The sequence below is a fragment of the Spodoptera frugiperda genome, chromosome 29 (assembly GCF_023101765.2).
Source record: "Spodoptera frugiperda isolate SF20-4 chromosome 29, AGI-APGP_CSIRO_Sfru_2.0, whole genome shotgun sequence".
Classification (NCBI taxonomy): domain Eukaryota; kingdom Metazoa; phylum Arthropoda; class Insecta; order Lepidoptera; family Noctuidae; genus Spodoptera; species Spodoptera frugiperda.
This window is the reverse complement of record NC_064240.1, coordinates 9,264,287-9,279,442: the sequence shown is the minus strand read 5'-3', so window position 1 is coordinate 9,279,442 and position 15,156 is coordinate 9,264,287. Positions and strand designations below refer to the sequence as shown.

General features: G+C 34.9%; 2 protein-coding genes across 2 annotated transcripts in view; one reads left to right on the top strand and one right to left on the bottom strand.

Moving 5' to 3' along the window:
* Positions 1–8,311, top strand: part of LOC118268415 (tubulin-specific chaperone D) — a 27,156-nt gene extending 18,845 nt beyond the window's left edge. Inside the window, exons 14-19 of the mRNA XM_050706575.1 lie at positions 2,012–2,171; positions 2,597–2,852; positions 3,265–3,433; positions 3,777–3,916; positions 4,238–4,393; positions 6,875–8,311. Coding sequence (XP_050562532.1) covers positions 2,012–2,171; positions 2,597–2,852; positions 3,265–3,433; positions 3,777–3,916; positions 4,238–4,393; positions 6,875–7,000 — 1,007 coding nt within the window. The 3' untranslated portion in view covers positions 7,001–8,311. The remainder of the gene's footprint in view (positions 1–2,011; positions 2,172–2,596; positions 2,853–3,264; positions 3,434–3,776; positions 3,917–4,237; positions 4,394–6,874) is intronic.
* On the bottom strand, positions 6,835–15,156 carry LOC118268608 (putative defense protein 3). The gene is made up of 3 exons (XM_035583156.2): positions 14,819–15,156; positions 12,879–13,089; positions 6,835–8,500 (listed from the first exon to the last, which is right to left on the bottom strand). Exons 1-3 carry the CDS (start codon positions 15,015–15,017, stop codon positions 8,410–8,412), a joined length of 501 nt encoding a protein of 166 aa, XP_035439049.1. The 5' UTR covers positions 15,018–15,156; the 3' UTR covers positions 6,835–8,409.

Genomic DNA, 15,156 nt, shown 5'->3' with positions numbered 1-15,156 from the left:
TTCCGAACCTCGCTGTAGAACTCACCGAGTTGACGACTGTCAGCAAGCCATTGCATATACTGTGCCTTATCCCTCCACCACCTATCTTTAGCGTCTCTAGTGAGTTTACGTAACTCCCGATCACTAGCTTTTATTACCGCATTGTTTTTGGTGTTCTTAAGCAATGCTCGGTGTTTAGCAATTGCATCCGTCAGTACTCTGTCATTTTCGTCAAACCAGTCCTCCCGTTGCTGAGATTTTACACCTATAGTTGCAACTGCAGCTTCCAGCACCGATGACGACAGAGATTCCCAAACAGAATCAATATCAGGAGTATCAGGGACCGTCGGCACAATATTATTAGCTACAGTCTCCGCAAAAGCCTCCCTCGTCACAGAATTAGCCAGTTTGTCTACATCTAACCGTATAGCTTTAGTCTGGGTGGATCGACAAGGACGGCGAAGGCGGAGACGCAACCTAGCTATGACAAGTCTATGGTCCGTCCAGCAGTGTGCACCGCGCATAACGCGAGTAACCAGGACCTGGGACACGTCTCTTTGCCGTACGATAGCATAGTCGATTAGGTGCCAGTGCTTAGATCTTGGGTGCATCCATGTCGTTTTGTGCTTAGCAGAAAGGCGAAACATAGTATTTGTTACAGCCAGCCGATACTGAGCACATAAACTTAGCAGCAGCTGACCATTGGAATTCATGTTTCCAACTCCATGTCTTCCTAGTACCTTAGGCCAGGCTTCATAGTCTCGGCCTACCCTTGCGTTAAAGTCACCCAAAAGCAAAATGCCCTCCTTGGGATGGATCTTCTGAAGACACTGTGACAGTTCCTCATAAAATTTGTCCTTAATGTCGTCAGCACTGTCAAGAGTTGGTGCATAGATACTGATCACATTAAGGTAGTTACAGTCACTTAAGTGAAGGCGCAAGGTAGTAATGCGGTCCGAAATGTGTACAGGACACTCCTGAAGCCTCTTAACGATTTGATTTTTGACCGCGAATCCGACACCCGATCTCCTCGGTTCCGAAGCGGACGTTCCTTTCCAGTAAAAAGTGTAGCCCCCACCATATTCAGTCAGTACACCCTCGTCAGCCAAATGCGTTTCACTGATAGCAGCAACATCCACATCATAGCGACGAAGTTCCCGAGCTACTATGGCAGTTTTGCGTTCCGGGCAGGCATTAACATTACGGTCTAAGAGAGTCCGTACATTCCATGCGCCAAATGTCAAATGTTGTGATAGAATTGGTGTAGTATATTTATTTTTGTTATTGCTGCGTCGACCACGAATTCACTGATGCGCTAACAGCCGTGGTTACTGCTAACCTAATACTTTGGGGTGAGCACTTGTTTAGGGCACCTTTTCTAGCCCCCTCCTCGGCTGAGCGAGGAAAGCAGTGCTTCCCTAAATAGGGCTGCTTTGTCACTCTGGGTGCTGCCGAATTCACTCTGTCCCCCCGGTTCAGAGTAAAAGCGACCACGGTGTGTACTCACACCCCCAGAGCCGCTGATGTGCAGGCCTCGGACAAAGCTCGGTTTGCATCCAACCGAACCTCTCTACCTTAGCCTATCGCCACCAGACTTTGCCAGATCGGAGTCCATTAAACGGAAACGGTCAGATACGCAGGATATATTATAGTGCTCAAACGTTCGCGCAAACGCAGGAGCACTCACTCGTCCATGTCCCCCTGGATCCAGTGGAACGGAGAACCGCTACGACTGGAGAGAAACTGGATGCAGCAGTCTAGCAAGCAATAATAAAGCCCTTATTGCCGCCTTAAGGCCTTCCTACAACTGCCTAAGTGTCTTGCCACCGGTGGTGACAGTGGACTTGATTCAAGACACAACTTGGAGGGCAACCAAGTACTCGGAGGATGTTGTTTCCGAGCCCCTCCTCCAGGTTTAGCCCACGAGTCGTGCTGTATAAATTATGGTGCTGTATAAATTATGCAGTAAAATTGAATTAATTTAACATCTAGAAAAATTACAGTGATATTGAGTGTATTATTTATCCAACAGGTCTACTATCAATCAGCCGGCAGTGCGCCATAGAAGCCCCGGAGCTGAACAGTCCGGCGGTAGTGTCGGCAGTCATGTGTGGAGTGGCCCAACAGGCCGTGGAGAAGATCGATCGCACTAGAGCACATGCTGGGAGGATCTTTACATCGCTTATATACAAGTAGGAATTTACTATGTATTCAAGAAACTATTATGACGTGTCGTGCAGAAATGGATTGTAGTCAAGCATTAGTTTTTGTCGAATAAAAAAAAACAAATACAAGCACCAAGGATCAAGACTTATCATATGAGTTGCTTATTTTCGCTACGATTGTAGAACGTCGTAATTGTGATTTATATGCTTTCGATACGACGCATGTTGTGGACTGTTGAGAGTCCCGTTAGTCGACGCAACAATAAGCGTACTTTTTTCTTTTTATAGCAATTTAAACATTATTGACAAGTCCACAACGTAAAAATCCTTAATATCAATCCGCGCTGCAACGAAAACGCGCGTAAACGCGCGCTCTTGCTAAATATGGTTTAGACTTAAAAATGTTACAATTATATTGTGTTTCAACTCGTACTTACAAAAAATCTTTTCAGTGACCCACCAATCACGAACATACCTCACCACGATGCCTTGAAGCGCATATTCCCATGTGAAGAAGTTGAACTGAAGCCTCCAGCTAAGGAGATAGAGGAAGATCAAACAATGACCAGTGAGAACACCAACGTAGTACTGTGGCTCTTCCCTGGACATACCATGCCCAGATTCGTACAACTGTTGAATTACCCAGACTATCGGTACAATGTTATCAAGGGGCTGGTTGTCAGCGGTGGCGAGTTGACTGAGAGTTTGGTATGTATGTTTAATTAATGTTAGAATTTGCTTTTGGAATTATTGTTAAAGTTTGTTTATTACCAGTATTACGAGTCAGTGTTCAATTCTATTACCAAATAGTCTTGTAATAATAAGCTAATTATATCGCGTAAGCAACAGCAAATTGGAATACCTACATTCAAATTCCTAACTAACAATCATTATTTTTGTTGCCATCAAACCCTGCTCGCTCTATTGATTTTAATTCAGAAATTTACTCTTCAACGAGGTAACTCGACTAGTTTCAAACAACGCACAGGACTCATAGTCATGAGCAGCATGAGTGATAACCAACATCATCATCATTATATCAGCCATAAGACGTCCACTGCTGAACATAGGCCTCGCCCAGTAACCAAAGTATACTTAATACTTAATTATTCGTTCCCAGGTGAAACACACGACTCAGTCTCTGTACGCCTACCTCAACACGTTGCACGATAACAAAGAAATGCTGAAGTCTATCTGCGACACCATCATCAAAGTATTTGCTGACAATCTCCACGTCAAGAGGATAACCGGACCTATGTTCAATTTCTTGGACCGACTGTTGAGTTCAGGTATGAATCTAGTACATTTTCGGAAGCTGTAGGAGATAAGACTTAAGATTAAACTTGAGGAAAGACTAACTGACTTATTAAAGAATACTGAATTTTAAAATATTATTAAAAAATACTATAAAAATTACAATATTCTTTAATAGACTGACAATTAAATTTGTTTTAGTTTCTGAATAATAGACATTTTAATTCGAATTGTTTTTTTTTCTTTATAACTATGGTCTTACTCCTGACAGTAAGCGATGATGTGACGGTTGACAAAAATACCATTTCTAATCATTTCAATTAAAATAAAATTCTAGAAGAAGCTAAACGGATTATCCGTTTTTTTTTTATTTTATAGGCTCTATATCACCGATACTAGAGGACCCTGAGTCTACGTTTGCTATGGACATACTGAAGCATTTACAACTGGAACTTCGAGGAGGAAAGAACATCTACAAGCTGTTAGATTCTATCAACGTTTTGTGTCAACTTATTCAGGTTAGTACCACTATTTATGCCGGAAAAGTTCGTATAAATTGGCTTGTGATTTTTTCAGTAATATTATTAGATACGTATTTGTTTGCTATCTAGACTGAGATCTTAACGTATCCCTAATAACTAAAGAAAAGTCTCAATATGTTTGCAAATAGACCTTGCATAGTATAATCTAACTTGAAATACTATTCATCACTCAGTCTGCAAGACTAACTTCAGAGAATATATGGTCACACCACATATGTCTACTACTTATTACATAAATATATTGTTTCTTGAACTACACCTGTCTTAATATCCATGATTGTTCTGTCTTCTCCGTAGGTGGGTGGCGTAGTATGCAGCAGGTCCCTGGGCCAGCTAGTGATCTACCTGTGCTACGCGGACCGGTACGTGCGGCGCTGCGCCGCGGCGCGGCTGTACGAGGCGCTCACTCTCTACGGGGACGTCTGCTCCGTGCCACAGGACAATATCGACCAGGTATTTTGTATACGATATTAATATTGTAATAACAAAAAAAAAAATAGCTTCTGCCAGTTATCCGGATAAAAAGTAGCCTGCGTGTTACTGCAGACTAATTTATATCTGCGCTTAGTTTCACCCCCTATTACATGGAACTTATAAAACAAATGGTGAAAAGTGGGTGTACATTGTATAGCGGCATTACGTGTCGTAATGAGCACCTCTGCTTACCCCTTCGGGGATAAGGCGTAACATTGCTTAGTTCTATCAAAATCCATTTACTAATTTTTGCTCTAAAATGTAATAAACATACGTACGTCTTCACATGCTTTTGCGCTTTAGGGGTTGATAAAATATGGGGCTGATGTTTAAAAAACCTTTAATTATGTTAATCGAGTGAAGAGTGGATGTCTACATACACTCTTCGGGAATTAAATTGTTATGGTTTTATATGTCAGTGTCATAAACATGTTATAAAAGTAGTTTTATCTGTGTGTAGCGACATACATAGAATAATAGTTCGACGCTGAAACCAATAGATGGCATGCCTTGTCGTAAATCGCGAAAGATTGCGCGCAATTTAATGCTGTGAGGAATTTCCAACATATGACCGATGAGCAGTTTTTTCCCGAGCTTATTCCAATTCTATTAACATTAAAAAATAAACATGACTTTGTAAAATTAGAAGCGCCAGTTTTCGTAAATGGTTTTCTGAAATAAACAATATTTGAAAACTTTTATTCACACATCGCCTACCAATTTCCGATAATTTAGAAATAAAGCGCAAATATAATTACATATATGAGTCGTTATATTACTTAACACTATACCTATAGCGTTAAGATCTTTATAGTAATCTCACTATGACGCACTTCTCATTAAAACATTTTTGTTATTGTCAGTATTAACGTTTAGTCTATTGATCATTTATTTTAACTAATGGTTCTAATCTTCATTGACGTCATGTACAAAAACTATTCGTAGTTACTATAAAAAAGTAATAAATACTTTGAAATTGAGTAAGTAAAAGATTAAAATCTTCAGTTAACACTCAATCGTTATTAAGCGCAAATAGTTGAAAAAACTACGAAAAATCTTATTAATGGTATATAATTTTTAACCGACGACGGCTTAAAGGAGAAGATTCTCGATTTTCGTTTGCAATGTATAAATATGTATATGATAAAGGCCGCAGAGATGGATGATGGATGGCCGCTAAATGCAAATCGATTCCAACCAGCCTGTCTGAAAGTCATTGGGGAGCCCTATGTTCAGCAATGCATGCCTTGCATTTTTAGCAGAAATACTTACAAATAAATACATTTCTTATGTTGCATTCTGTTTTTAATCATAACACGTTTCTTTACACGTGCTACCAAAAACTATACAATAACTATGAGTAGCCAAAATATCACTTGTGGTCAAATGCCAAAAGGTTATATTATGTTAAAAAATGACACATTTGTTTTTGTGCTATTTCTTTTACGTAATCAGTATATAAATTGCGTATATTACTTATATTTTGTTTCGCGTAATGTAATTTCTGATTATAGTCATTTTATTGTTCACTAGTGGCCCCATCTTAGAATGTCGCGAGTGTTCACCCCTACCCCTTCTTAGAATGACGCGAGTGTTCCCCCCTACCCCTTTTTATTTTCTAGGAAATAGTACCATGTATATTTCTTTTATCAATTAAGTAGGTACTGTTATCGTCAATTTTCAATATTTTTCTTTCATGATACCTTTACCTGCGAATATCACACTTATAAACACAAACAAATAATTAGTTCATTTGTTGTTTATCCGTCCAGACGTGCTGTGACCGTGACCAATAAAAACAGGGATTAATAATAATTTTTATATCAGTGCAATGGCACTAATTAAAACGACATTCTGCAATTTTTTGATAGTGTAGGAACATAATATATTTATGTATATTTTGATTATAAACCGCTTTCAGTCAACGACTCATAGTTCGATGCACTTGTACGAAGATTTATCGGTAATTAGTTTCACTAACTCTGTGAAAATGTACTTACATAGTAACAATAAGGTCTGTTTCAATTCCTTTTTAATTTTAAAGAGAAGTAACAATACTTTTTTTATCTTTAATGTCTTAATGTATTAGGTAGGAGGCTACTATCTCATCAGGCTTTAGGTGATAATGAGGCCAACGATATTCGATTTTTTTATGCACCTATACAACGTGTAACAAAATGACCATATACATCAAGAAGCGCTGATGAATACAGGTTGAATAGAATCTCTACACGAAGTTTCAGCTTAAAATACGTTTAAAATCATCGCATGGTTCTTGATTTCAAATCATACGAACGTGTCACAAAACTACAGGGATCACTCGCTAATATTACCCTTCTCGTAAAACCGACAAAAATCCCAATTATACTTTGCCCGACCCGGCAATCGAACCTGAGACGGCTAACGAAGCAGTCAGGCACCTATAACTAATCATTATTTACCCAACTTCCTCTTCCACAGATAATGTCGGTGCTCGCAGAAACGGACTGGGAAAGAGAGGTATCAGAACTGAGACCTATAAGGAACGATCTCTGCGACCTCATGGATATAAAGAGACCAGTCATGAAACAGAAGACGGGAGCGTAAGATTGTAGGAGGATTTTTATATTGTAGCACATACTAACGCTTTGTATAGCTTTATTGTATGATGGAATAGCATTAAAGACCGGATTGAACGATCCCAGAAGGTCCAATGTCCCCCTAAAGCTGTAGAGTGTAACGCACTTGAAAGGACTAACGGACTGTACCCTAGGCGCTCTGATTGGTTGGTTTATTCGAGCCGGCCAATCAGAGCGCCAAACGCTCTCGTTTCGATTACTTTAAACGTAAAGTAAACTCATACTAAGGGTACTGGTGTTGCGCATGTCCATGGGTGGCGCCAAATGCTTAAACTTATAGGTTATATCTATCCAAGATTATAATAAATATACACTGACTTGTATCCACAACAATAGTTATCTCAGTAAAGTTATAATAGTAATTATATGCAAAATTATGCGTTTTATACTTTATGTTCATAAAATAATTGTTGTTTATAAAATACGTTTGAATTGTCAAAGAGTTTTTAGATGCACTATGGAGTGATGGAGACTAAGATAATATGTTAATGTAATTCTCTTGAACTTGAAATTAAAATTCAGACGTCCTTTATTATTATATAATCCTACGTAATATGTAGTGAATAATACATCTTTTATTATAACATAATAATTAATCTTGTGTCATAAATAACGAACAATCCGGTCTTTAATGACTAAACTGAGGATTGCAATACAAGTTACTTAGTACTGCATATCATTCAGTTCTTTCCCGCTGAAGAAGTATCGTTATATTAACTTGCTAATGTGATAATACGTGCTATGAACTTGTGTTAAAGTATGTTTTCACTGGGCAAATGTGGGAATAAAGATGACTTGTGGAAATTGTAGAATGCAAGTTGAATGTGAGTCACTGCATTGATAGTGAATTCTGTAAGTACAGACCTCTGTTTCTTGAATAACTGCTGAGTAATAACTGTGAATGGTTTAATATGCAGTCTAATTTACTAAAAATAATGGGGTTATTTAGAACAAAAGATGATATGTGATCTTAAGAGGAATATTATTTATATCACAAAACAATTACTCAGCTATAACATATCTTCAGAACAATTCTTCGCTCAGTGAAAACGTACCTTAACAGAAATATGAGATTCATATTTTTTTATACATATAGAGCTTATCAGTAACGACATTTGACACTGTAATAATATTTTAACACGATGTCAGATAATGATACGTGCACACGTTTTGCTAATTTGTGATAACTAGATGCTCGGCAAATTGGTTGATCTTGATATGAAATGAATGTGCATTTATGTTACTCAATACATTTCTAATATACTTATCTATTTATTTATGTTTAGTTTTATTTACATTAGTAAACCTAAGTTTAAAGCGACCACTTTTGAAAGCAATTTCGACATTGTAATCAAAAGCTTTGAGTTCAAAATCCTTTCATCCAAGTATCTGAAGTTGTGATGGGTCCTGTGGTGCTTCAGCGATGAGGTTGGACCAGAAAGTTCCGTAGTTCTTCAGTACAGTGCCGCTGTAAATAGAAACATGTTATTTAGTTACGACACGAGGAAGACAGTCATGTAATTTGTTTACAGAAACTGTCTTTGATGAGGCAATAAAAGTGATTATTATTTATTGATTAGAGAAATAAATACGGTGGTGAGTATTAGGCCGGTGTTATAGAACTGTACTCAAGCGGAGATGTCTGATCAAGCGTAGTTAGAAAGAGATGCACGTATCTGTTGAATGTATTTGCGTCCTTTTTTAACTGTATTTGAGAAAAGATCTCCGCTGAGTGTCGTTCTATGATACTGGCCTTAGAGTGGGCTAGTGCCACGCGTGCATGCCGTGACGTGATATCAGATTATGAATTGGCCGCGGTGGCGGTAATGTTCAGTCTACGTATTAGGTATCGATTGCAGATTCTACTCGTATGTATGGTTTCACTTGGTAGTGATGTTTTTCCATTAACGTTACTCGCAAAATGACGGCCGCCATTTTGCTCACCAGATGGCGTTAATGTAGCCTATGTTCTATTTCAATGTAAACTACATCAAAAATTAAATGTTTGAAACTATGAAATGGATAAATATTTTTATTGGATAAATAAGTATGACATAAGTGCCACTGAAACAACAATTTGTGGATCACACAAAGAATTGCTCCGTGCGGGAATCGAACCCACTACACTTTGCACGGCAGCCGGTGGTCCTGCCACCACGCCAACCGTGCAATCATGATTGGTTCAGATCAGCCTTGCTGAGGGTGCAAATGTATAAAAATAAAACATCTATTATCCAAACTGGCCTTGATTGCTTTTGCTTTCGTCATGATGCGCAGGAGTCTAGAGAAAATCGATATCGATATAAAATATCAGTCGATAAACAAACAGACGAAAAGCCTAAAATTCAACATTTCGATTTTAATTACGACGAAATAGGTGTAATAAGTTTATCCACTGTTTATGAACAAGTAACACAGTTTATCGGGAAGTAGTCTGCCACGCGGCTATCTTCATTCGTCCAACACATAATAGAATGACACGTCAATTCTTTTTACTGAAATTTACACAAACATCTGACCTATTACAGCATTAACAAACTCGTAGAATCTAGTTTTCAACAATCATCTCCGGGTTATCAATTGTGCTAAAATCTTGCGAAACTTGGCACATCAAGATACCCCAAGAAGTCACACTACTTTATATTTTCAAACTTAATAATTGGGAATAAAGTTGAAAATCAGTTGAAGAATTCTGACGGTTTGTGGTAGTTTACAATGCAGGCGTCTGTTTGTCTCAATATCTCCAACTTGCTGATTAATGTTCAATAATATGATACCTACATTACTAAAGTAGGTAAAATTCATAAACACTCGTTATTCGAAAAAGCAAGTCACCGGATGGTCGACAGCGCAATTATCTACTTCATCTATACATATAATAAAATCGTAGAAAAGTGCTGTCTGTACATTGAAAATAAAAATAAAAAAAATAGCAGGGGTTATTGTTATGTCGATGTCGAACCCAAAAATGTAATTAACTTTTTTTTTGTCTGTTTGTCTGTTTGTCTGTTTGTCTGTTTGTCTGTTTGTCTGTTCGTCTGTGCGCGCTAATCTCAGAAACGGCTGATCCGAGTTGGATGCGGTTTTCACGAATATATTGTGGGATGCTTAAATTTACATTTAGTGTTTGTTTCATGTCAATCGGTTCATAAATAAAAAAGTTATGTCAAATTAAAGAATCACGTCGAACATTCTATGCTTATACCATTAATCTCCGCAACTATTTGACGGATTTGGTTGAAATTTGGTACAGATATAGTTTAGAACCTTAGAAAGGACATAGATATATTTTTATTTCAAAAATCAAAAAATAAAATAAAAATAAAATAAAAATAAAATAAAAATAAAAATAAAAATAAAAATAAAAATAAAAATAAAAATAAAAATAAAAATAAAAATAAAAATAAAAATAAAAATAAAAATAAAAATAAAAATAAAAATAAAAATAAAAATAAAAATAAAAATAAAAACAAAAATAATATAAAATATAAATAAAAATAAAATAAAATAAAATAAAATAAAATAAAAATAAAAATAAAAATAAAATAAAATAAAAATAAAATAAAATAAAAATAAAATAAAAATAAAATAAAAATAAAATAAAAATAAAATAAAAATAAAATAAAAATAAAATAAAAATAAAATAAAAATAAAATAAAAATAAAATAAAAATAAAATAAAAATAAAATAAAAATAAAATAAAAATAAAATAAAAATAAAATAAAAATAAAATAAAAATAAAATAAAAATAAAATAAAAATAAAATAAAAATAAAATAAAAATAAAATAAAAATAAAATAAAAATAAAATAAAAATAAAAATAAAATAAAATAAAATAAAATAAAAATAAAATAAAAATAAAATAAAAATAAAATAAAAATAAAATAAAAATAAAATAAAAATAAAATAAAAATAAAATAAAAATAAAATAAAAATAAAATAAAAATAAAATAAAAATAAGATAAAAATAAAATAAAAATAAAATAAAAATAAAATAAAAATAAAATAAAAATAAAATAAAAATAAAATAAAAAAAAAATAAAATAAAAAATAAATTTATTCCGGACATACAGCGCCATCTATTGTTCAATTTCGTACTTATAGTACGGAATTGAACAATGTCGGGCTGTTCCTATACTCCGTAGATAGATGGCGTTGATCGCGCAATGGTGTAATTACAATTGTTCAGTTCATGTTATTGTTTTAATTCATTGGAAATTTGTTTTTACAAAATAGTAAAAAGCAATGAAAAATATAACATAATACAACTTTTAGTACAAAGAAAACGCTCTAACGGAGTATAGATAATTCTATGTCGATCGTTACACGACTTCGGTTCATGTTATTGTTTTAATTCATCGAAAAAAGTTAACAAATAGTAAAAAGGTATGAAAAAAATTATATCAATATAATTAAACTTTTAGTACAAAGAAAATGCCCGAACGGAGTATAAATAAATAATCCAAGTTGTCTTTATCCTCGATAGATGGCGTTGGGAGCGAAATAGATTGCGCTATGGTTTTGTTACAATTATTTGGTTGGGTATCGGCCGAGCGCTTCGGTACTATTGTAGAAAATGTGTATTATATTATCAGTCGTATGATTATTTGTCTGTAGTGGTCCTGCTGTTTCGTATATTCTAAATTGGTTTCGTTGTATTTGTCAATTAATAAGTTTATTTGTTGGGTTTTCCTGGTTTTCTGGATAAACTTTTTAACGTAGGTTTAGTTTGATATCGATTATTAGTAGTTACTGTAGTTAGTTTTTTTAATAAAATTGTAAGTCTAATTTATAAATTAATTAGATTAGATTTAAGTCGTTTCTTTTAAATTATTTAGTTTAAGCTTGGTTATTATAGCATAAAGGATAGGTTCTAATATAATTTCTTTTTTAATTGTTATAAATTCGTAATTCGTAGCTTTCTTTAGTTTTAAGTTAGTTTTCATCTTAAGTTCGGAAAGATTATAATATTTCTTTAGTTAAAGTCCGTTTTTAAACTATTTTTTCAATGCCCTAAGTGAGTATACATCTAATAAAATCAAACGCAGAGCTCATTATGTTGATTTTTGAAGAGTTCCCTGGAATATCTTCCACATCTCATTTTTGAAGAGATCCCGCGAGATCGGGAACTATGTGGTTAAAACCAAAAATTTGCCGGAAGTCACTATTCCACGCGAACGAAGTCGCGGGCAAAAGCTAGTAAAGAATAAATTCAAGGCTAATTATGTGTGCGCTTTAAATTAATGTAGAGTAAACGTATGATTGTATGATCATTCTCGATTGATACATATTCTACGTATGAAGTTTATCTAAAGGTCAGCCTACGTTAACTAATGCTGACAGCTCATTGATGTTACGCAAGTACCACATAAATGTATGTGCAGTGAAAGGAGCTGCTATTAGGGCATGGGTCGACAACCTCATTATCACGCTTTAGCTTAAAATCCATGTATGGTATGTATGTAATCGATTTAGTTTAGTACTTCAATTAACTTGTTGGAAGCTGTGATCGATATAATTAAGATGTTTCGTAAGATCTAAGCACATACTTACGGTAATTATTTAAATAAGTAGCACCACCATGAAGTTTGCTTCATGGTACCACCATAACTATTTCAGGATTTACCCTGATATATAATACTTGTTCGTAAGCGCATACCTAAACTAATCTATTTGCTATTTGAAAACATTAATTTGAAGTAAAGAAAACGGCTCATTTAATTATTTTATGAATAAACATTTGTACAAAACACGTCTGCTCACCCCATTATTATAAGGCGAAACAACATTGAATAACATAGACAACATTCTTAATACTTACAAAACCACTTCAATATAATACTTACGTGAAATACACCCTGCCATGTGCATCAGGGGGCGCTCTCCATAGCAGAGTGGCCCGCGTCTTGAACTCAGGGTCACCGTGTGTGATGGACGAACATTCTGGGTGTATGGTCGTATTCGGGGCCGGTTCCCACGCCCCTATCCAGTTGTCGTGCTCCACTGAACGTGCTTGAATGAAGAATCCCTTGAACGGCTCTGATCCTTCTATTGTCACTGTAAAGTTTGTTTTTTGAAGTGATGTGAGTTGTGTTGTTGTTATTTTATAAACGTAAGTTTTTAATGAGCTATCATGTCGTACCTAGAGAGTTAAATTTCGAACAATATCTAAGTTTCTTTTTTAAATCGGTTCACATTTTATTGTTTTTTGAGCCAATTCAATCAAATAACAATTTCCTAAATCTTTTCTCTTTATAAGTTAATCTTTACTCAAAAGAAAGAAGTAAGGAGTAAAAAAGAAAGAAATAAAAGTTTATTTATTTCATGGGTTCACCCTTTCCTACTACGCCCGAAAACATATTTTTTTGTAAAATTGCTGCTGTGTTTGGAATTTCTAAATTAGAAAACCTGAATATCATAAATCAATAGTAATCTTGCTTACTATTTCTACTTAACTTTATCGTCCTATAATTTTCAGTTTTCACAGGCGAAAGATTTATTTCAGGTTATTATGAACGATACCTAGTTACCCAAACTTTTATTACTCTTTGTCACGAGTTTTTAAGTTATTCTAATTATACGAACGTTTACACGCTCGCTAAATCACACAATAGTCCTAAACGGTTCAAGTTCGGGTACCTACAGTCAGCCAAATAATTTGGAATACAGATAAAAAAAATTGACACAGAAAAAATACATGGTTACCAAAGCATAGTATTTACAATAATAATAACTGTCTCTGTTTCTGATTCCATCTATTTTGCCTGCACATGAAATTAAGTACTTTGCTGACTCAACCTAGAACAAGAGGGTTGACTGTGTGTAAATAGGCCGGTTAGGTCTCCAGCCTTCCAAATGTACCTATTGGTACTTCAACAACAATTCTCAAGGATCTATGTAGTCACCCTTACCCCAATTCGTTTGGGAACGAACCGGTTGAACCACCATAGGCAGTTTGACCTACAATACCATACGCAGAAGGTCTTGTGTAATAGAACGTGTTACGCACTCACTGTGTACCGGTAGATTTTATCAATGAACGTAACTATATTACTACAAAAGTAGTTTTATCTTATAACCTTTTGTTTGATATATCCGTTTTAGTACACATTTAATACTGAATGTAATGTTTGCAAGTATAATTTGGAGGTTAAACTTGTATTCAATTTGTAAACATCGTTCTTAAGTGATTGCGAAAGCTTGCTCCTTTCAATAATCGCCGAATATGATGAATGAATGACATGTTTCGACTTTCTATTTGTAGGTACTAATAGAATGTTATCGATGCTTCTAGATTAATTTTTGATTCTGTTTTGATATTTTATTGCAATCTAGACGTTTCATTGTAAATGATTGATGAGCTTATTTCAATAATTAAATACCTTACTACATAAGACGATTTTTGCGAAAATAATGACAAAATCATTACTTTAATTAATGAATAATAGAAAAAAAAACTAGGTACTTCTCTTTCTTTTATGTTTTCATGATAATAATTAAGTACTCAAGGAGCTTAGCAACATCATGTAAACAACTTATCTAATTTGTTTAAGTAAGCAAAAAAAAAATAACAAATCCTATTTATTTAATTTCGCAATAAGACTTACGAGATGTACCTACTATAACACAAACATGAAAATATCAAGCTTAGCCGTCGAAGAAGAAAATTATTAAAAAAAGCAAACTTATCTATATTCATTAGACATTATTACCTACGTAATACCTATAAACTCTTCATAAAACAATTTACTTATATCGAGACAATGATGGAAATTATTTACGTTACCTGTAACCGGAGTATTTGGGCCGTAAACCAGGGCCGATGCGAGCACCCTGTACGGTAGACTGGACAAGGGTTGAGTCCTGTGTTGCCCATGATTGGGCTGATTAGCACGGTTCTTTACACACGTGTCGATCGGAGCCCCGTCCGGGAAACTCCACACACCCCAACACAAAATTAACCCTAATAACAACTTAGTAAACATTTTTAAGTATAAAACTTGGCTTAAGTATGTAGTGAAGTTATTACTTATTAGTTAGCTTATGGTCAGTGGTTGAGTAGTAATTGAAAGGTAACAACTGCACACCTCGCGGTCGACTGTGCATGGGTAAGTTGCCGCACTC

Excerpts from the sequence above, each read along its gene's own strand:
- LOC118268608 (XM_035583156.2), bottom strand. The coding sequence starts at position 15,017 with ATGTTTACTAAGTTGTTATTAGGGTTAATTTTGTGTTGGGGTGTGTGG. Across the intron at positions 13,090-14,818 it reads CCCAAATACTCCGGTTACAG|TGACAATAGAAGGATCAGAG; the intron begins GTAACGTAAATA and ends CAAACTTTACAG. Across the intron at positions 8,501-12,878 it reads CATGGCAGGGTGTATTTCAC|CGGCACTGTACTGAAGAACT; the intron begins GTAAGTATTATA and ends TTCTATTTACAG.